Here is a 23633-nt window from a genome sequence, read left to right as displayed (position 1 = left end):
GAAGAAGCCTTATAAGGTTCTTGTCTCACAGTAGCAGGGATATCTGTTCCAGAACTGGAAGAACTTGTCCTAGAAATAGATCAATGGGCTGGTGGAGGAGCAGAAGTGGTGTAGTGGGTAGTGTGCTAAGTCTTGGCTTAAAATCTGCCCCCTGCCCTCCCCCTCTCCATGAACCTTAGTGGGTGCCCTTCAGTAGAGGCTGGTGGCTCTGATGTCCAGTGAGGCAGTGAATCCACTCCAGGTTTCAGTCAGAAGCAGCCAGAACTCTAAAGGAGCTATCCAAGGTCACACCTTGGATAGCTCCTTTAGAGTTCTGGCTGCTTCTGACTGAAACCCAGAGTGGACCCACCACTCTACTGAAGGGCACCCACTTCATTAAAACACTAAACTCTCACTCTGCTTTGCAGCAGTGGTTGGGATGTGAAAAATGGGATTACCCAGATGTAGGCTACTTTGAGCTCCTCGGAGAAAGGGTGGGTTGCAAACGTCATAAGTAAGTGACAACTGAAAATGATTTAAAAAAAATATTACAGATGATAATGATGATGGTGGAGGTGGTGGAAGAAGAGCTAGGGCCAAAATACATGTATATTGTTCATGTGCCTGGCCCATTCACTTCTTGTGTGTGTGAGCGTGTGTGCATGGGTGTGTGAGATAGATTCTGCATCGAATGGGGTGCATGGGTAAGGGAGACAAACTGTCTCCTGCCTTAGCTCCCCTGCCCCTCCATTGCTTCAGGCATTTTTCTTCCAGTCCAGTTTTGATCCTGGAAGTCACTTGAGCTGTGAGAAAAGTGCCCTGTGTGATAACATGGGGTGGTGGGGGTCCCATTCCTACTATGATATGACTGCTGCTGTATGGCTCAGTTTCCTGCCTTGCCAGAGAGCCATCCACTGGGACAGGCATCAAGGAGCCCCAGAAAGTGAGGGAGTTGTCCAGCAAAGGATTCTGACTCTGAGAGCTAAGATGGATGAGGTGGTGCATCAGCAACAAGTAGGCACCAACTATGCAGCTTTATAGCAGACCCACCATTCCCCAGAGGGTCACCAGGATTCTGAACTGGAACAGGTGTTGAGTTTGGCTTCCTCCACATGAGTAGGGTTCAGGGAGACCTCATAATGCCAGGTAGGCACTGCCCCTTTGGGGCTGGGCTACTGCTCCGCCATGCTGCCACATTTGTTCTGGGGGTTCTGGAGGTGATCTTGGGGGAGTTGAGGAGTCCTCTGAACCTGCAAGTGTCTTCAAGTCAAGTGGAACATCTTCTTGGGTGGCTTCAAAGGTCTGTCAGTATCTGCTGACTCCCTTTGAAAGGTCTCATTCAGTTTTGGGTCATGACAGGAAGGCAAGCTGGGGAGGTTCTACCCACCTTACCCATATCCCCTTTTGGTATTTAAAAAATCAGACCTCCCCTTTTATATTTGAATGGGGCAGACATGTGAATAAATGTAAAGGCTGCGGTGAATTCCAGACTTCTGTGGCTTGGAACGCTCTTCGGTTGTACCTGACTGTAGGACTGGAAAACGTAACGCCATGGGAAGGAGGAAAGATTAACTAAAAAAAGGCCCATCATTTTTTGCTCAGAGGCCTGCTTATTTAAAGTCTATTGTTTTTCCAATTCCAATATTAAAATTCAGTCCCACTAAAGACTGTAATTAGTGGATTAAATAAGATACTCGGCTACTGTAATGATGTCCAGCTGAGAGGGCCGATCTTAGTGGATTATGAAAGGGATGATCAAGCTGATTGGCAACTCTTCTCCCCCACCCTAAAACTTTCCTCTCTTCCACTTGCCTCCAGATAGGATTACTGACTGTAGATATCTGGTTACATTAAAAAAGACTAAGATATTGCATTCAAGGGGGCTTGGTCGGTCAAGGTACGTAAGCACTTTTGGGAGGGCTCACACACCTTTGAGAAATCCTACTAGTTTCATCATTGCTAACAAAACTTAGGGTTTGTTGTAAGCTGCCTTCAGGAGCCAGCATGGTGCAGTGCAGCATGGTGTAGTGGCTAGAGCAAGGCTAGGTATCTTTTTTTGTACTGTGGGAACATTTGGCAATTTGAGAAACGGTCTTGGGCACCAACACAAAATGGTTGGTATAATTTATAATTATGTGTAATTTATATATTTTTTAAGCTCTTGAAGTTCACTAATGAAGCTGGACTCTCTTTAATGTAGGGATGTACAAAAGTGCCCTTACCTGGCTCCGCCGGGTTCTGCTGGGGGGGAGGCACTCCGTCCCTCCCCCTGGAATCCTCGGGGATTCCGCCGAGCCGCCAGCTGCCTCCGCCAGCAGCCGGACATCCGGCTGCTGGCTAGCAGGGATGCAAATGGCGGCGGCCCTAGCCGCCGCCATTTGCGTCCCTGTAGTCAGCTGTGATAGGCTACGTGAATTTTTATGTAGCCTATCATGTATGACCTTAAAAAAACCACACACACGCGCGCGTACGCTATTTGCGTTCCCCCTTATTTTGGCAGTCTTAGTCTATGTAAAGACTAGACCGTTCCGCCACAGAGTTTGGGCTCGGATCTCACCAAGATCCGTGGCGGAAATCTCTGCCATCCCTATTTTAATGAAAACTCTTGATTTAGGTACAAATGGGAGGATCAGTAGCTTCCTTGTACTGAGAGATGGATGGATGGACTCACCTTTGTCCAGAGCGGGGGAGCCTCCCTGCTCATCCTGCCCCCGCCCGCCCGCCACATGGGCTTTATGCGCACAAGGGCGTGGCTGCCAGAGTCCTTTGTGATGGGTGTGCCCCAAGCGCTCTAGCCACCTCCTTCTCATGAGGAGGAAATGGCTGCAGAGGTTGGGGTGCCAAGCCCTTGTGCTGACCTGCTGGCTGTTAAGGGCTTGCTTGACAGCTGGCATGGGCAGGACAAGTTCTTGGCACTGCACATGCCCCAACCACTCTTGCCATCTTCTCCTTGCAAGGAGGAGATGGCGGGAGTGGTTGAGGTGGACGTGGCGATGACAACTCCGGGCTGCTCCCAGCTGCTCACCAAGCTCTGGGGCATTCAGCGACTGGGTCCATAAGCACCTAACGGCTTGGTGAGTAGGGGCTAGGGGGGTGGTGCGGAGATTCTGCTGACCTCCTGGACCCAGCTGGGCACTCACAAAATCCCTACGTGTAAGTAGTCAGATAAATCTGTCCATTATGTTAATATATTATTTAATTGTTGTGAACCTCCCAAAGAGCTTAGGCTATTGGGGGGTATAGAAATGTAATAATAAACAAACAAACAAATAAATAAATAAATACAAATAAATGACAAATAACCTGACCATAAGACTTGAGTATGTGGCAGATATCATGAGAAACGCCGGGTTGGATGAATCAGAGGTCGGAATTAAGATTGCTGGGAGAATTATCAACAACCTCCGATATGCAGATGATACCACCCTAATGGCAGAAAGCGAAGAGGATCTCAAGAGCCTCTTGTTGAGGGTGAAAGAGGAGAGTGCAAAAGCTGGTCTGAAACTCAACATTAAAAAAACTAAGATTGTGGCATCTGGCCCCATCACTTCCTGGCATATAGAAGGGGAAGAAATGGAAGCAGTGACAGATTTTACTTTCTTGGGCTCCAAGATCACCGCAGACGGTGACTGTAGCCATGAAATTAAAAGACGCTTGCTCCTTGGGAGGAAAGCTATGGCCAACCTAGGCAGCATAGTAAGAAGCAGAGACATCACCTTGCCGACAAAGGTCCACATAATCAAAGCTATGGTTTTCCCAGTAGTAATGTATGGCTGTGAGAGCTGGACTATAAGGAAGGCTGAGCGCCGAAGAATTGATGCTTTCGAACTGTGGTGCTGGAGAAGACTCTTACGAGTGCCCTGGACTGCAAGGAGGTCAAATCAGTCCATCCTAAAGGAAATCAACCCTGAGTGCTCATTGGAAGGACAGATAATGAAGCTGAAGCTCCAATATTTTGGCCACCTAATGCGAAGAGAAAACTCCCTGGAAAAGACCCTGATGCTGGGAAAGACTGAAGGCAAAAGGAGAAGGGGACGGCAGAGGATGAGATGGCTAGATAGCATCACGGATGCAATGAATATGAACTTGAGCACACTCCGGGAGAGAGCGCAGGTCAGGAAGGCCTGGCGTGCTATGGTCCATGGGGTCACGAAGAGTCGGACACGACTGAACGACTGAACAACAACAACAAATGTGGCAGATGTGGAGTCTGGGCACTAACACACTAAACAAGTCCTTTGTACCCACCAACAGAAACCTATTTCACAGCTATCTCAGCTGCCAGTAAGTAGGGTTGGCAGAGAATTTCTCCCCGAAACTTCGGGGGGCCAAGCGCCAACGTGTTCAGCCCCCTGAACAAGTTTCGGGGAGAAATTCTCCACCCCCCCGCCCCCCGCACCGCCCCCGGGCCGGGACTTACCTTTGGCGAATGTCCCCCCCAGCGGCGGGTCCGGCCGGCGGTTCGGCGGGTGTTCGTCCGGGGCGGGAGCGGCAGCCGGTCTTTCGACCGGCTGCCGCCGCCGCCATTCCAATCAAAGAAAAAAAAACAAATGCCCCCGTGATAGGCTACGTGACGATTAACGTAGCCTATCACGGCTAGATTTGCAAAGTCAGCCGTGATAGGCTACGTAAATCGTCACTTAGCCTATCACGGGTGACTTAAAAAAAAAAAAAAAAGTGCGTACGGATAATGGTGGCCCCATAGGGAGCTGCCATTCCCATTCCTTATTTGGTCACTGTAGTCTACGTAAAGATTTACGTAGACTACAGCGACCAAATAAGGAACGCGAATGGCGGCTCCCTATGGGGGCCGCCATTTTCGTACACGCTTTTTTTTTTTTTTAAAGTCACCCGTGATAGGCTACGTGATGATTTACATAGCCTATCACGGCTGACTTTGCAGATCTAGCCATGATAGGCTATGTTAATCGTCATGTAGCCTATCACGGGGGCGTTTGTTTTTTTTTAGAAAAACTTTGGAGTTCGCGGCCGGGCGAGGCGAAGCGCCTCCTCCCCGGCCTGAATTTCGGCCGGGCGAGGCGGGAAGCCTCCCCCCCCGGCCTGAACTTCGCGGGGGGAGCAGCGAAGCGCCTTCCCCCCACCGCGAACAAGCTTCGAGGACAGGTAAGTGACTTTCGTCCACCCCTACCAGTAAGACAGTGTTAATTGGAAACTAAAGTGGGAGGGGTAGGGCACCTTGGTGTACAGCAAGAAAGGTATCTGGGGGTGTATTGGTGCCTGCAAACACCATGTCACTTAACCCTGGGTTAGAGTGTCAGACTAGTTCCACCAGGAAGAACCGGTTTCAAATCCCCAGCCAGCCATGAAGCTCGCTGGGTGACCTTAGGCAAATTGCAGTTTCTTAGCCCCCTCACATTGCTGCTGGGAATAGGATATGTGGCAAGAACCATATACACCATATATTATATATTGGATATAATATATATGGATTTATATATTTATATTAGGGAGCAATCTTATGACCCCTAGACAGCATGTGTGTGTGTGTGTGGGGGGCATAGGAGACCTTGTTCCTGGATCCGAAGTTGAGACAACCTTGGATCTGCGAATCCGCCCCCTCCTCCTCCCCCTCCCTGCCGGTAGAGAAAGAACTGGGCCGGGTGCCTCTCAAAGGTTGAGAACTCAACCTCAGAGAGGGGTCAAGGGGGCATTCCACTGGGCGGGGAGGGGAAGAGACTGGAGTAGCTGGAATATGAGCTGTCCCACGGCCTCTTCAGCCTCCTTCTCTCCTGCTCTGGAACACCCCAGCTGGATGAAGGACAGAACAGCCCTTCTAGCGAAAATGCAGAGTGAGTGGAGTGGGGCAGTGAAGATTGCCTCTGCTGCTACTCCTGCTCTGCACTGAATGCTCATAAACCTCGGAGTTTGCAGGCTTACGAGCATCAAGGACACAAGTCATAGGATTGTGCCAGTAAGTAATTAATGGTTGTGCTCATTTTGCTTCCCTCGAAGTAGGGATAGGGAGAAATTTATTCAGTTTGCATTGCAATGTCTAAATTCTTAATTTAATCCTAATTACCTAATGTTTCACTTTCAAACTAATACATGCACTGGAACTCAGTTATTCATCAAGATCCACACTTCTCCGGATTCTGCAATGGAATTCTACAATTGTTGTATTTTTTTTTTTAATGTGCATACTGGAGGAAGGTGCAGACAAAAATGAATATAGTAGTGAAAATAATGTTCAATATTAGGAAAATTGCTTGCAAAAAGAAGTGTATATATTAGGCAAACACTGCATAGAAAAATGCATGTATTAGGAGACATGCACACAAAAATGTGAATGAATTTTCATGCAAACTTTAAAAAAATGTATCAATATTTGGAACAAACCAAAGTCAAGACTGGAAAATGTGCAAATGACAGACACCAAAATTCACTGATTCTTCCATCCCTATCTTGAATTTCCATAGATGTTCTATGTTGAAGAGGAATGTCCAAATTCAACTTGAAAATGTTGCTTTAGGCAAAATGCAGAGACAACTTAGAGATGTGTGAACATCCCCCTCTGTGAACACACACAAGAGATTTTGCTAGTGTTAGAAACACATTTTGCTAGGGATGGCGGAGAATTTCTCCCCGAAACTTCGGGGGGCCGAGCGCCAACGTGTTCGGCCACCCGAACAAGTTTCGGGGAGAAATTCTCCGCCCCCCCGCCCCCCGCACCCCCCTGGGATGGGATTTACCTTTGCCGAATGTCCCTCCCGGCGGCGGGTCCGGCCGGCGGTTCAGCGGGTGTTCGTCCGGGGCGGGAGTGGCAGCCCGTCTTTTGACTGGCTGCCGCCGCCGCCATTCCAATCAAAGAAAAAAAAAAAACCGTCCCCTGATAGGCTACGTGATGATTAACGTAGCCTATCACGGCTAGATCTGCAAAGTCAGTGTTGCCCTTATTTTCGCCATAGTCTACGTAAATCTTTACGTAGACTACAGCGACCAAATAAGGAACGGGACTGGCGGCTCCCTATGGGGGCTGCCATTATCCGTACGCGCTTTTTTTTTTTTCAAAGTCACCCGTGATAGGCTACGTGACGATTAACGTAGCCTATCACGGCTGACTTTGCAGATCTAGCCGTGATAGGCTACGTTAATCGTCACGTAGCCTATCACGGGGGCGTTTATTTTTTTTAAAAAAAACTTTTGAGTTCGCGGCCGGGCGAGGCGAGGCGCCTCCTCCCCGGCCTGAATTTCAGCCGGGCGAGGCGGGAAGCCTCCCCCCCAGCCTGAATTTCGGCCGGGCGAGGCGGGAAGCCTCCCCCCCCGGCCTGAACTTCGCGGGGGGAGCAGCGAAGCGCCTCCCCCCCACCGCGAAAAACTTCGAGGACAGGTAAGTGAGTTTCATCCACCCCTACATTTTACGTCCTTTCTCCATGCAGAAACTTTCACAATGTGTTCTCCATGCAGAAACTTTCCCAATGGCCTTAGGCAACATTTGGCAATAAACCTACCCTAAGATTCTTCAAGCTGTGACTCTTTTATGGTCCCTGTTGCTAGAGGTCTTGCACTGTGGCAAGGTATAGCTTTCCCGAGACCCATTTTTTACATCCACATCTGATATGCTAAGGTGTCAGAAAGACCAGGAATTTTTTCCTCCTTGTCTTCAAAATTCAGAAGCTGCTGTCAAGAGCACCCTAGCTGCCTCTTTCAGTCTACTCTAATAGCTAACTCAAGACACAGATGAAAGGATTCTTTTCAAGGCTTTAATCCTTTTACAACTTAATGACTCTTTCAGATGCTAATCACCAGCGACTAAGCAAGGAATAGCACTGGGGAAAAGGTAGCCTATGCTCCAGGTTAGGCAGTTGGTCCCCGTTTGAAGGAGAATCACAGGAAGATCCTGAACTTATGGGCTAGGGAGAGATCCTCCCTCTTTCCCTTGGGTCCTCGGGACGTGACCATGGCTTGAGCGCCAAACGAGCGCTACGCCTCCTTTCTGCACCCTTCAGCTGCCGTCGCTCCCGACATTGGCGTCGAGCATCCGGCAAGCCCCCTCCCACACTCTCTCGCTGCCAGGGTCACTATCTAACCCAGGAATGCTGGCAGGAGGAATCTCTGCCAGCTGCTGTGCCTGTGAGAGATGAGCACGCTCCTCTCCCACGGATTGCTGTTCCCCCTCAGAATCAGAACTGCTCTGAGGTTCTATCGGCTCAGTTTCCACTAGGGTTGTACAAAAGTGACGTACCTGTTCGCAGATGTGATTTGCGGTGGGGGGGAGGCACTCTGTCCCTCCCCCTGGAATCCTCGACAGGGCGGAGGCAATCCGGTCCTCCCCCCCGGAATCCTGCCCGGCTGGCTCCGCTGTGCGGCAGCTCCGCGGAGCAGCCAGCAAGGGCCATCCGCAGTCAGACTTCTGGCCGTGGACGGGCTGTGTGGACGCAAATGGCGGCCGCTGTAGCGGCCGCCATTTACGTCCAACCAAGCTGCCGTGATAGGCTACGTAAGTATTTACGTAGCCTATCACAGCTACCCCCCAAAAAAAACCCAGCGTACGCAAATGGCGGCGGCTATGGCGGCCGCCATTTGCGTTCCCTATTTTTCGCCGTTCTAGCCTACGTAAATATTTACGTAAGCTATTACGGCGGAAAAAAAAGGAACTCAAATAGTGCCCACTACGCTATTTGCGTTCCCCTTTTTTTCGGCGTAATAGCCTACATAAATATTTATGTAGGCTAGAACGGCGAAAAATAGGGAACGCAAATGGCGGCTGCTGTAGCCGCCACCATTTGCGTATGCTGGGTTTTTTTGAGGGGGGGGGTTTAGCCGTGATAGGCTACATAAATACTTAAGTAGCCTATCACAGCTGCAAGGTCGCCAATGGTGGCCGCAGCAGCCCGGCCGGCCAGGAGACCAGCCACCAGAACCGCTGCCGGAGCCGCCGCTGCATCCGCCCAAGGTAAGTTCTGTCCCGAAGGGATTCCGTGGGGGGGCGGGGGGCAGGAAGCCATTCCGCCACGGATTCCAGGGGGCCAGATTCTAAAGAATCTGGCCCCACTGGAATCCGTGGCGGAATTCTCTGCCATCCCTAGTTTCCACCCTGACATCGTCTTCAGAACATAACTCCCATGCAACAAGCTCAACTACTGACCACATCCTGGAAAATGTATTGCTTCCAATAATTTCTCAGGGTGCATTAAGCATGAATCTCATATTTAGAAGGGAAAAAAAGGTCCCTCACGTGGGAGTGGGGAAACAGAGGGAAACCCCACCTGATGTTGACTGCAACAACATCAGACTTGACCCTGACAATGGAAGCCAGTCATATAGGGATCTGGGTTTAATATCTGCTAGACATATGTTATTGCTACAATACAAACTGGTCCTGTTGTCAGTATGATCTTAGAACCAAGCTACACATTATGCCTGGCGTCTCCAACATTGTTGGAGGGGCTCCCTGCCCCTCATGATGTTAATTTAATGTGTTAAGATTTTTTGAAAATTATTAATTTTTGACTGGGAGGCTGGCATGTTGCAAAGCAAAGGGTTTCCATCCAGCAGCATCTTTATTTGGCTTCAAAAGAGTGGTTTTCTGCTTTGGAGCTCAGATTCCATCTCTGCCTTGTTCTTAGGATCTTGAGCAAGTGACTTTTCTTTTCGTCTCACCAGTTTGTCTTCTGGTAATGAGTGTTTTGTGGCTGGCAAAACCAATTTACAAAATGAATGAGCAAGACCCCCATAGCACCCATTTTGTGAGAGTGCTAACTTTTTATCAAAGTTCCAGATGTGCCTACCAACCCAAGAAGGTTGGGAACCCCTGTGTTACGTGAAGCACTAATGTCTTGCTGTGCTGCTGAAGGTTAGTTTTTTGTTTATGCTAGTGTAAGTGTGCACAACCCTGATTTGGTTTGCTAACACCATGCAGCATGAGGGGAGAACTGAACCTTCTCTCCTCCATCATTTTTTTCCTGCAATTTCTCCCCCCGGTGGTGGAGGAGAAGGAGACATTTTCCCTTTTTTTTTTAACCCCTTTCCCCTGCATGGGGGGAATTTAGGGGATAAAACTGTGGGGGGAAGGTTTACCCCTCCCCTCCTGGAGCACAGTGGTCCCAGTCTGAATAGGGCTGCACGGACGAACACTAGCATAAACAAAAAGCTAACCTTCAGCTACATACTAATTACACAATTACCGTAAAATGTAGTTTGGCCCTTAGATTAAAATAACCCACATCCATCAGAGTTCACACCTATGAAATCCCATTTGCCTCGCATCTCGGAATCTGGAGTCACTGGTTTGTTAAAAAAAAAAATTGCAAGTTTGCCTCAGGGTGAACAGATTGTATTGCTTGCACAGTGAGAGTAGCTGTGTAACTTGAGAGGTGATTCATGCCATCCTCAAGATATAAAAGGGCTCTGGGAAATACATAAAACCATCAGTCTCTTGAGATTGGACCTCTGAATAAACAAAGGGGCAAGTTACACATGACCTTAACTGTGCAGCTTTGCCCTTGAGTGCAGAGTTTCCTTCCCACCATCACAAATTGCCAACAGCGTGTCTGTGATCCGAACTGGCACATGGGGGGAGGGGTAACCCTTTGCCTCCTCCTGATAAAACAAATTGCAGGTGCAAGGGTCTGATCCAGATTGGGACCTCAGTGGGGAGAGGGAGTGTTAAAGACCCTATGGGTCCCAATCTGGATCATACACACATACGCGGTCATGTGTGGCTTGGCCCTAGCCAAGTACCAAGTGAAGCTAGGCTAGTGGATTCTGGTGACTCTGATGTCCATGGGGTGGCAAATCCACTCCAGGTTTCAGTCAGAACCAGTCAGAACTCTAAAAGCATGTAAAAACCTTTTTGTTCCAGCAGGCTGTTGAGGATAGATCATCTGGACCTGTGAGAATATCGGTGCTGTTGTTTATATTGCTGTTGTCTTTTTAAATTCTGATATTTTATACGATTTTAATATTATTGAGGATTTAACTATATTTTAACTTTTGTATATTTCTATTTATATGTTGTAACTGTACAAGGTTTTAATGTTGTAAAGCCGCCGTATTGGGAAAAAGGCGGGATAATGATGATGATGGAGCTATCCAAGGTGCTTCGCTCCTTTAGCTGGCTCCTTTAGAATTCTGACTGAAACCCAGAGCAGATTCACTGCCTCACAGACATTGGAGCCGCCAGCCTCCACTGACTAGGGCTCAAGTCAAGAGGGAGCTGAGAAATGGGGCCAGCAAGACTTCACCTCTGCAAAGCTTCCAGCCCTACCCTCGGTGGGTGCAATGAACAATTCTCTCCTTTTTGACAATGGGGAAAATGTTTAATCTAAGGACACCTTTCTCTTCTTTTGAAGGCCATGAGCAATGCTGCTGCAGAATAGTTCTTTCCTCTCTCCCCCACCCTGGCTATTTGTTTTCTTCTTTCCCATCTTATTATCAGTAATAAGATGAGCAATTCTATTTTCCACACTGGCACTCTAGCACTCCATTGCACTCCAATATGGAGAATGTCCCCAGGATATATAGCTATTTAAAATTACTATATAAGCCAACCCACCACCACCACTCCAGCTTTTCTCCCAGGGAATGTTGGTGTATTTTTTCCTCCTCAGCTTAACTTTACAAGGATCCATTAGCTGTGATTTCTTTCAGAGAAGCTGGCCCTAAAACTGCATCTGAAACTTGTGAGTATGTGCACATAATTTCATCATCTAGCTGGCAGCCCCGATTGCTGCCTTCCCTTAAAAAATTCTTGCATTATGCGCCAACTCAAAGTGCTTTCCAGGCAGAACGGATTACCACTATCCTTGTTCCCCCACCCCCTTTCGTACAGCAGGTTCAGTTAGGAGGACGCTACTCTCAAGGAAGGGCTCCCAGAAGCCTCTCTGTATTTTGCTATTCACATTAGAACCAAAAGGGGCGTATTTCATAAACATTATCCTCCCTGCTAAATGCCCCCCATTGCAGAAGAGCACCAAACTGTTTGCAAGTACACAAGTATCGAGGGGAAAGGGGAACATGTCCCAGTTGTAGGGATGGCGGAGAATTTCTCCCCGAAACTTCGGGGGGCCGAGCGCCAACGTGTTCGGCCCCCCGAACAAGTTTCGGGGAGAAAATCTCCACACACCCCTGATCCCCGCCCCCCCCGGGACGGGACTTACCTTTGGCGAATGTCCCTCCCGGCGGCGGGTCCGGCCGGCAGTTCGGCGGGTGTTCGTCCGGGGCGGGAGAGGCAGCCGGTCTTTTGACCGGCTGCCGCCGCCGCCATTCCAATCAAAGAAAAAAAACAAAAATGCCCCCGTGATAGGCTACGTGACGATTAACGTAGCCTATCACGGCTAGATTTGCAAAGTCAGCCGTGATAGGCTACGTAAATCGTCACGTAGCCTATCACAGGTGACTTAAAAAAAAAAAAAAAGCGCGTACGGATAATGGCGGCCCCCATAGGGAGCCGGCATTCCCGTTCCTTATTTGGTCGCTGTAGTCTAAGTAAAGATTTATGTAGACTACAGCGACCAAATAAGGAACGCGAATGGCGGCTCCCTATGGGGGCCGCCATTTGCGTACGCCCTTTTTTTTTTTAAAGTCACCCGCGATAGGCTACGTGATGATTAACATAGCCTATCATGGCTGACTTTGCAGATCTAGTCGTGATAGGCTACGTTAATTGTCACGTAGCCTATCACGGGGGCGTTTTTTTTTTTTTTTAAACTTTTGAGTTCGCGGCCGGGCGAGGTGAGGCGCCTTCTCCCCGGCCTGAATTTCAGCCGGGCGAGGCAGGAAGCCTCCCCCCCCCGGCCTGAACTTCGCGGGGGGAGCAGCGAAGCGCCTCCCCCCCACCGCGAACAAGCTTCGAGGACAGGTATGTGACTTTCGTCCACCCCTACCCAGTTGCTGACATCCCTTTTGCCCTGTTGCAGGTCTGCACCGTTGACTAGTTTGAGCAGAATATGGATGCGTGTTTGAGTGGACATCCCAAGGATGGCATTCACAACTGACTTTCGATCTCCAATCATATTTTACCCCAGTGAGTAGAGCTGGATCCAGCCAGGTGAAAGTCTTGAAGCAGTGTACTTGCCGGGGTAGGGAGCACTGCTCCCTTTGCCTGGGCAATGAGAGTCCATTATCTCTCTCCCCCCCTGCCCCTATGCAAAGTAAGGGTGATGGGAGGGCTTCATTTCAACTTAATGACCATCAAGATTTGGCAACCAGCTGGATTGATAACTGGCAAATAGAGGGAGAAAACGTGGAGGCAGTTACAGACTTTGTCTTTCTAGGCGCAAAGGTTACTGCAGATACTGACTGCAGCCAGGAAATCAGAAGACGTTTACTTCTTGGGAGGACAGCAATGACAGATCTTGATAAAATAGTGAAGAGCAGAGACATCACACTGACAACAAAGGTCCGCATAGTTAAAGCAATGGTATTCCCCGTAGTAACCTATGGCTGCGAGAGCTGGACCATTTGGAAGGCTGAGCGAAGGAAGACAGATGCTTTTGAACTGTGGTGCTGGAGGAAAATTCTGAGAGTGCCTTGGACTGCAAGAAGATCAAACCAGTCCATACTCCAGGAAATAAAGCCAGACTGCTCACTGGCGGGAAGGATATTAAAGGCAAAACTGAAGTACTTTGGCCACATCATGAGAAGACAGGATACCCTGGAGAAGATGCTGATGCTAGGGAAAGTGGACGGCAAAAGGAAGAGGGGCCAATCAAGGGCAAGATGGATGGATGATATTCTGGAGGTGACAGATTCGACCTTGGGGGAGCTGGGGGTGGCGATGGCCGACAGGAAGCTCTGGCGTGGGCTGGTCCATGAAGTCACGAAGAGTCGGAAGCGACTGACCGAATAAACAACAACAAAAGGAGTAATCTGATTGGTTACATTGATCTAGTGATGTCATCATGTTTGGTAAATGGCCTAGGATTACACCTGTCCAGTACTGTATTGAGTTCTAGGTGGCACATTTTAAGAAGGACATAGACAGCTGTTCGATAGGAGGGCAAGAAAGATGTCCCATTTAAGTCCCAAATGGTGCAAATACGTCTACAGGAGTTATCGGCCCATATTCCATTAATTTATTTGTTTTAGTTAGCTTTTCTATCCACACAAATGTATGTCAATTTTTTGCTGACAGCCTTAAAAGGGGGTGGCATAAAATCCGCTGACTTCTAATTCTCAAAAAAGGTTCATTTTCTGGTCCCCTAGAAGTTCTTCTTACTCGTGATAGATGACCAGCTGAATGACTATTTACAAGTCTGCATGTGCGTTGTTTTTATAACCACGCCCACCTCACTAAGTGTATAACCACTAAGTGGATATAAGAACAATACACATGCAGGCTTGTAAATATCTACCACAGGGAGCAAGGTGGGATGGGTGGGGGGGAGGAGTGCTGCTTTCTTTCACATAGAGCTTTTGTCTTCTAAGAGGGGGTTCACACATGAGCCTGTACTCTGCAATTTCTCAGTTAGCAGCTGAGGGCCGAAGCACACATTGCAACAGACATGGGGCAAAAATGGCATCCTTGTGCTATATTCTCCCCTCTCTCCTTGTAACTAGGGATAGATGAATTTGTCTGTTTGGGTGCAATTTTCCCTAATGCATGCATTGTTTGATCAGAGAAGCACATTGCAAAATTCAAAGAACCATGAAACTGAACGATGATACAATTTGGAGAACTGTGAAAAAGGAAGGATGATTGTGTTCAGTTAGTGTGTTTGGAAAACATCATGCATTTCCCTGCCTCAGCTGCACCTCGTTGGCTGCTGCTGATGGGGAAGGAGATCGGAAAACATCATGTCATGTGTTTTAGGGATGTTCGAGGGTTCCATTTCGTGGGTGGAGCTTCAACCCCCCGGATTTCATCTCCTTTCCTTCTGCTGGAGCTGGCTTGTTCTGTAGCGGATTGAGCCAATTTGTGAATCTCCGGGTTTTTCAAAATGGTGCCAATTTGCGCAAGAGGTGGCCTCAAGCATATTGTTATTTGTACAAAAGGCAGCCTTGCACAAAGTGTTATTTGTGCAAATTTGGGTGTGTGTGTCTTGAAATGAGGCCAAATGTTTCTGTAAATTATTTTAAAGAAATATTGCCAAAGTTGCGCAGCTGTGCACCATCGCAGGGCTGCCCGTCTGCTATGTAGCCCTGCAGAAGTACATTCCCCTTGTGTAAATACCCTTGTCAGTTTCACTTCCCCAGGATATGGAATATGACTCTCCTGGGCTAAATGTGTGGAGAGGATAAAACTAACAGTTTGGGTGAGGCTGCCTTTTTGCACAATTTGCTTGAGGCCGCCTTTTGCACAAAAATTTCCCGGAGTCTGGAAAAAAAAAAATCTGACACAGTTTGCCCCTGCTTGCAGGATTGGAAATGTTGCAGAAATCCATTCCATTTAAGCCTGACAGATTTCCCAGTGACAGACATCCCTATGTGCATTAAGTGAAACTAGTTTCGCTCCAAACGTTACCTTGGAAGAGAATAAAAGTTTTATCACGGGTACAAAAGAAATACGTTTGTATGGCATGAATTAAAGAAAGGACCACAGTTCAGTGGTCAAACACTTCAAGCCCTGACATTTTATTTTATTATTGCATTTATACCCTGCCTTTTTTCCTCTTGCAAGGAACCCAAGGTGGCTTACATTATCCTCCTCCTCTCCATTTTATCCTCACAACAACAACCCTGTGAGGTAGGTTGGGCTGAGAGTGTATGACTGGCCCAAAGTCACCCAGTGAGCTTCCATGGCCAAGTGGGGACTAGAACCCGGATCTCCCAGCTCCCAGTCCAACACTCTAGCCACTACACCACACTGGCATCCCCGGTTAAAAATGTTCTGGTGTAATAGTGCTAGGGAATACTTATCTGTCCTGAGATCTTTGAGAACTGCTTCCATTCAGACAGACTAGGTGTAGGTTACTTGGCACTCTCCAGATATTTTGGACTACAATTCCCCTGAGCCCCAGCCACCATGGCCAATGGTTGGGCATTATGGAAGTAGTAGTCTAAAACATCTGGAGGGTACCAGGTTGCCAGCACCTGGAGTGGACAATACTGAGCTAAATGGACTTATGGTTTCACTCAGTATAAGACAGTTTTATATGTTCATACGTCAGGGAAATCTCAAAGTACAGTGGTAGAGCACATGCTTTACATGCAGAGGATCCCAGGTTCAATTCCTGACATTACCAGTTAAAGGATTTGAAGTCATCCAATAGCCTCAGGCTCAGATACAACCCTGACAGGAACCTTGGAATTCCTTAATAGCTTACCAGGAGTTCCTCACTGAAACGACTAATAATGGCAGCAAATTTCCTTGAAGTGCAGTTGACTCATCACATTGATCTGTTCCGGTAATGCTGAGGCAGTATTCATTTATTTATTACACTTATATCTTCATTCACACGGGGCAGTCTTGTTTCCTTTGCAGGTGAGTCAATGTGGAAAAGATTCTCTGAATCTTTTCTGTCATAGCCATGTATCTGCATTGTACTTTGTTATGCTCAGAATCCTTGGTTTCTCCTTGGCAAGAAACCTCCACAAAGGGAATATGTATCAACCAGTATAGGGACTTGGTTTACCTTCATAGGTTGCTTTGAATCCCAGTAAGTTCTTCACACTGTCTGTCTGGAATAGAACCCACATCTGATGTTGGGTGCTGACAATCAGATCAGGAACTGTTGTGCCTGTTAAACTGTCAAGAAAGAAGAGAAAGGAGAAGGAATAATAATAATAATAATAATAATAATACTAGGCACTAAAGGCAACATTTGAAGAAAATTGGGGGTGAGTTATCCTCTTCCCCAGGCAGAAAGAAAACAAACAAACATTGAGGGAAGTCAAAAGAATTTAGCTAAGGCAGTTGATATTACAGGAGTGGGGAGGATTTTGCTGGAACTGCTGACCAATTAGGCAAAAACAAAATGGCTGTACAGGCCAGATCTGTAGCCAGATTCCTGGAGCCAAAGCAAGGAGCTGCATTTTCACTTAGTGTGCATGCTTCAACTGTGTACTGGGGCAGATCACTTGCACATTGATCTACCCCAGGCTCCACCCACTCATCACATGCAGCTAGGGATGTGCGAACTCACCTCTGTCCGGGTTCTCTAGACGCCCGCCCAGCCCCTGCTCCCACTTGCTGGTCCCCAGATCAAGGTTGAGCCCCTCCCACACTTGGTGAGCAGCCCACACTCATCCCAACAGCCTCGTTGAGCTCCATGGTCACCATTTTATCGCAAAAATGTGCATGTTTTATATGTGTGAAAATACACATTTTTGCGAATGCACATATTCTCATGTGCAAAATGTGCATTTTTGTGAAGGAACACATTAGTCTGTGTGCAAAAGTGTGTATTTTCGGGAAATATGCATTTTCATGCATACACAAATATGCGCAGTCGCAAAATGTGGATTTTCGCATATGCGAGTATGCAGAGTCATAAAATTGTGTGTCTCTGCGTGTGCGCAAATATGCACAATTTTGCGATTGCCATTTCATTTCTCAAAAATGGTGACTACAAAGCTCAATGAGGCCGCCAGGGTGAGTGCAGGCCATTTGCCGAGCGCAGGCAGGGAGCAAGCAAGGGCGGGGCTCGGAGAGCAGGGCTCAAGGGTGCGGGCAGGAGCGGGTCTGCTGGATTCCTGGACTGAGTCAGGTGCCCACACCATTCCTACATGCACCCACCAGAATTATTAGAATCCAGTGTTGGGATTTTCACACTCCAAAACCACTGCTGTTTTTTTAGAGGGAAGAACAGATTCTACCTGCCAAACATGAATTGCACAAACCTTTTCTGACTTTGCTGATGAGAAACAACATATGGAATGCAAACCCGTCTCATGAGTTAGATTAAAACAAAGCCCAAGGCAAACCCACCACCGCAACCACCAACCATCTCTAAATCACTAGATTAAATCAGATGAGAGATTTGGCTGTTGGGCACTACGGAAATGTAACAAACAAACAAAACAGAATCAGTACGTCTGGAAGCCAGGTGTACCACAGGCTCTGTTGCTCCTCACCTCTCTGCAGGTTGCCCCATACATTTTCACTTGTAAAATATAAGAGAGACCTGTGGGACTGATTCAGTCTACCATAGGAGAAAGCAACCTGGTACCCTCCAGATGTTTGGGACTATAGCTCCCATAAGCCCAAAGCAGCACAGCCAGTGGTCAGGGATTATGGGAGTTGCAGTCCAACACATCTATAGGACACCAAGTTGCCTCCTTCTGCTTCACACTATGCATAATTTCATAAAACTCTATCATGTCCTCCCCAACAACACCCAGTGGTCTTTGTTCTAAACTAAAAAAGCCCTAAAAATAAAAAAAAGTTTTCCTTGAGGCAAAGATGCTTCAACACAACTCTGCCAGAGATATGAACTCAACGTACTGAAATCCTCTGTTTTTATTTGAGGGGATAGGGTAGCACTTTTCAAGTACCTAAAGGGTTGTTACACATAAGAGGGCCACAACCTGTTCCCTATCATCCAAGACCGTAGAACATGAAATAATGAATTTAAGTTACAGGAAGGCAGAAAAACATCCTAAGAATCAGAGCAGTCAGACAATGTATGGTGACCATTCCGGAATGATGTCATGGTTTAAATCTTAGAAGCTAAACCCACAGGAAAGACAATTCCTGTGTGGTAAGTTCATGTCATCACAAGAAATAACTCCTTGACCTTTGGGATTGCCAGTGTGGGACTGAGGGACATCTGATAAATGCATTTCCTAAATAAGCACACTGTTTTAACTGTTTTATTGTTTTCGGTTTTAAATTGGTATTAGCTTGCTTAATGGCTTAATATGTTTTTTAGCTGTTTATGTTATCTATGGTTTTATACTGTCTAAATTGATTTTATCTGTACACCATCCTGAGATTCTAATGATATAGAATGGGATATAAATGTTTTAAATAAACAAACACATAAATAAATGAAATGTCTTTCGTGACTCCATCAAAGACAAAATCCCAGGGATTATGCTATGCAAACTTATTCTACATAACTGGATTCACATTCTACCAAGGAACAACAAAGCAATAACCAAAGGGTTCACTGGGTCATGAATCAAAGGATCACCATCCAATCTATTGCTTCTATTATTATTATTATTATTATTATTATTATTATTATTATTATATTTATATCCCACCTTTTCCCCAATACTGGGACTCAAGGCAGCTTTACAACATTAAAACTTGTAAAATTAAAACCTATAAATGTATATACAAGTACTGTGTACCCAAGTTAAAAATATAATTAAATCATCAATATTAAAACTGTAAAAATATTCAAAACATTAAAAGACAAGAAAAATAGTATCCATCCATCATATTTCACAGGTCAAGACTAGTTATTCAAGGCTAGATCTGCTAGAGACCAACCCACTCATAGGGATGTACGAAAGTCCCTTACCTGATCCCGAAGCTTGATTCATGGTGGGGGGGAGGTGCTCCGTCCCTCCCGCTGAAATTCTGGCTGGGGAGGAGGCGCCCCGTCCCTCCCCGCCAAAATTCTGGCCAGGGGGAGGCGCCCCGTCCCTCCCCGCTGAAATTCTGGCTGGGGGGAGGCGCCCCATCCCTCCGGCCGCGAATCCTCCTGTCCTGCCGGGATGCAAATGGCAGTGGCCATAGCTGCCGCCGTTTGCATCCCTGCAGTCAGCCATGATAGGCTACGTAAATGTTTGCGTAGCCTATCACGGCTGAGTGAAAAAAACAAAAACAAAACCATGCGTACGCAAATGGCGGCGCCCATGGGCGCCACCATTTGCGTACACGCGGTTTTGTTTTTTTTCCCCACGCAGCCGTGATAGGCTACGTAAACATTTACATAGCCTATCATGGTGTTTTTTAAAAATCTAGCCGTGATAGGCTACATAAATCTTTACGTAGCCTATCACGTTTGTTGTTGTTGTTGTTGTTTTTAACTTGGAAATGGCGGTAGCGGCAGCCGGTCAGAAGACCGGCCGCCGCAGCCGCCGCCGCTGCGCTGCCGCTGGAGCCGCCGCTGGAGCTGCTGCTGGAGCCGCCGCCGGAGGCGCCGCCGCCAGGGACATTCGCACAAGGTAAGTCCCGTCCCGGGGGGGGGCGGGGGGCAGACCGTTTCGCCACCAATTTCGGGGGGGCCGAATGCGCTGGCATTCGGCCTCCCGGAGATTCGTGGAGAAATTCTCTGACATCCCTACTCCAGAATAACTAACATATATCTTGGAGTGGGCGGACTTTAGTCTTGTGAGATCTACTTTGGTTTTTACTATAACAGTGAGGTCCACCTAGTGGTGCTTGGTGCAAAAAATTGTGAACGCAACAGGGTGCTCCTGACCACTCAACCCAAGCATTTGCTTTTGGTACTAGGTCTCATAGTCCTTAAACTCTGCAACTTTTTTTCTCCCGTTTTTTATGTTATTTGAGAACCTAATTTTTTTGCGGGGTGGGCATGGAGGTTAATTGTTGCTGTTGTTAAATGGGAGTCAGAAATCCTTGTCAATGCACTGCAAATTACGCACCAAATCACCCACCCCTGACCTAGATTACATTGCCCTACAAGGAGGAACAAAGAATGCCCTTCATGGCAAAGGATGGAGTTCACTCCCCTGCAATGGCACAGAATCTATTCCCCCAGGAAGCTCATCTGGCTACATCACTACATAGTTTAGGTGGCTAACAAAAGCCTCTGCTCCATCAGATTTATGGAGAACCAGAGTAGAAATGACTGTGTTGCTGTAATCTGGATTGATTTGGGGTTTGCCTCCCTCCCCATCCCCAGTGAATTTAATATATTATTTTGATGCTGTTTTTATGATGGTTTTATGATTTTTTGATGGTTCCTTTCTGGATTTTAATGCTTTTATATCTGTAGGGTTGGTGTTTTTGTTTCCTTTACTGGCTCATGCGTGCCAAATTGTGGAAAAGCAGCCCAAACCTTTTAGAAAGAGAATAAAAGAAAATACAAGGCTCCAAGCAATTCAAGAAAGAGACATGTATCACATACAATTCACACAACTGTCCAAATCCCCAGTACAAGGCTCAGTAGGTGATCTTGGGCCAGACACACCCTTTCAGCAGTATTTATTTGCTGTATTTATTTTCTTATATTAAAATGCACAAGAGAGCAATCCTATGGCCCCAAGACAGCATCTGAGGGGCCATAGGATGTGGTAGATCTCCCCCACCAGGCTGGAGACAGAGCTCCCACCTTGAAGGAGGAGATTGGACTGATGGTGTCTCTACATGAGCAATTTATTGTAAACTCATGATTGGTCACTCGCAGAGGTTTGTGGGTCCATTACATGACATCATCAACCTCCAGGACATCTCCCGCACATTTCCCCCTTTATCCTGCTTTCAAAAAGATTGTAGATAAGCTAGTAATAGAAGTTAATGGTGCTGTATCAGCAGTGTGTAATGCTGGCACAGTGCTATGAACTTGCCAAGGAAGGACTTTCCTCGATTCAAACCACGTGTCTGCAATGTAAATACTTGAGCACATTTTGTGATCGCAGGCCAATCATAGGGAAAAGAGGGTAAAATGCCTCCCTGCAGTGAAGAGAGACAGATCTGATTCCTCATCCCACCAAGTTCAGGATCAACATCCTCTCTTGATTTAGAGCACCACATTAAGTTCAATGGGGTACTTATTCTCAAGTAAGTGTGCTTACTTATAGCAAGACTTATAGCACAATCTTATGTCTACTCAGAAGTAAGGCTCATTGAGCCATCAGACTCAACAAAACATTAGCAGTCATGGGGTTTGCCAGGTAATATTGAAAACAGAAAGTCTTCACTAGATATCCGAAGATCACCGAGGAAGGGATCAGATGAGCCCCTTGTAGGCCCCTTCCAACCCTACTATTCTATGATTCTATGATCCTCCTGGGCCAGAGAGTTCCAAAATCTGGCCGCTACAACTGAGATGGCCCTATCCCACATTCCTAACAGCTGTACTTCTGATGGTGGCAGGACACAAACCAGGGTCTCTTTGAAAAACCTCAGTGGGTGGGTGGAAACACTTGGGAGCAAGCAGTCTGTTAAATACCCCAGTCCCAAACTATTTAGGGCTTTAAAGGTGATAACCAGAACCTTGAATTTGTCTTGGAAACAGACAGTGAGCCACTGAAGTTTGAATACTATTGGAGGAACATGCTCTGAAAAACGCTTCCCCCCGTCTGCACTCTGACTAGTACATTCTGCACCAGTTGTAGTTTTTGAACATGTTTCAAAGGCAGCCCCATGTAGAATGTGTTGCAGTTGTCTAACCTGGATGTGTTTCCAGTTCATTCTACCACATATGTATTTCATGTAGACTCAGATTCTGTCTGTGCAACACAGCACCTCTATGTACAGCTTACAAACCCCATCCTTGCCTGCTTTGCTCCTTGGCCATGTAGGCCAAATCCCACTGCTTACTTCTATCCCGTTTTATTTTTTCTATCATTGCTTCAATTTATTTTATAACTAACTAACTAACTAAATATCCTTCCACTGGCATTTTTTTCTGGGAAAGCCTTCCTGACATTAAGCTCAGATGTAGGGATGTTGGAGAAATCCACCATGGATTCAAATGAGGCCGGATTCGAAAGAATCCTCAGGAATATGTGGCAGATCGGCACCATTTACCTCCGCTCCAGGAGGATTGGAGGCGGAATGGAACTCGGCTGCTTCTTGCCAGCCAGAGTCATTCGCTTCCTCTCTGCTGCTCACAATCAGCAGGATGGGCCCATAGACTTACAGACAAAATAGAGCCGTGAATCTTGCGTATAAGCCTATGGACACATAGATTTATAAGCAAGATTCATGGCTCTATTTGTGTATAAGTCTATGGCACATCCTGCCGATCACCATTTTTTTTTTAAAGAAATGGTGATCGGCAGGGAGGAGGTGAATGGCTCTGGCTGGCAGGTGGAAAGATAAACGGCCCCCAAGCCGGGCTCTCCCCCCCAGAATCCTTGCAGAGTGGAGCCGCTCCAGAGGAATCCGGTGGTGGGAGGAACGGATTGCCTCCCCCGCTCACGGATTCCCCACCGGAATGGACGGTGGGGAATCCGTACATCTCTACTCAGATGCCTCTCTGACCTATGATTGCATCTTGTTCCTCAGTCAGATGTCGTGTCCTGACTACCTTGCTAGAAAAGAGAAAGGTCCAAATTCTTCTACTTTCCCCTCTGCCCAAAAACATACCAATGGGTGCTGTACCCACAGTGATGCATAAGAGCCTTCTAGTGCATGGCAGTACCATGCACAGCTGAAGACCTTTCAATGCCACTGATTCAGTAATCAAGTCAAGAAATACTATGAGACTCAACAAGGCCAATCACAACCACACCTCACAGACTACTAAAGGACACAGTTGTTAAGTAAAACTAAAAAGGGACAACAACTAGTAGTAACTAGTAGTAACTAAGGAGTAGTAACTCCTTAAAGTAAGGAGTTAACTAGTAACAAACTAAAATCAAGGGTAGCTGGAAGATGAGACACAAGACTGCTGAGAAAATGATTCATGGCAAACTGTTCCCTCTGCTCCAATATGATTGCAACTTACAACTTATCCTCCATGCACCCACACTTTTCCTAGGTCTTTCAGGCCCAAATCCAGATGGCGAGGATGGAATCCCCTACATTGTCCTGGTTCTGTATTGCTTTGTGAAGCACCTGAACCTTACTGTATTGCTAGAGGAATCCTCATGTGAGTTGACCCTTG

General features: G+C 47.1%; 1 protein-coding gene across 2 annotated transcripts in view; it reads right to left on the bottom strand.

Annotated features, from left to right (window-relative positions):
- The window catches only part of CSMD2 (CUB and Sushi multiple domains 2), a 916430-nt gene that overhangs the window by 318119 nt on the left and 574678 nt on the right, over window positions 1-23633 (bottom strand). For both annotated transcript variants that reach the window (XM_084814421.1, XM_084814422.1), the window contains exon 12: window positions 16515-16627. In XM_084814421.1, the coding sequence (XP_084670547.1) occupies window positions 16515-16627 (113 nt within the window). The remainder of the gene's footprint in view (window positions 1-16514; window positions 16628-23633) is intronic.

Source organism: Heloderma suspectum, chromosome 10 (assembly GCF_057233095.1).
Source record: "Heloderma suspectum isolate Gila_16-S chromosome 10, 16-S_ref, whole genome shotgun sequence".
Taxonomy (NCBI): domain Eukaryota; kingdom Metazoa; phylum Chordata; class Lepidosauria; order Squamata; family Helodermatidae; genus Heloderma; species Heloderma suspectum.
Note: the sequence above shows the minus strand (reverse complement) of the source record. Positions and strands in the feature narration are given on the sequence as shown.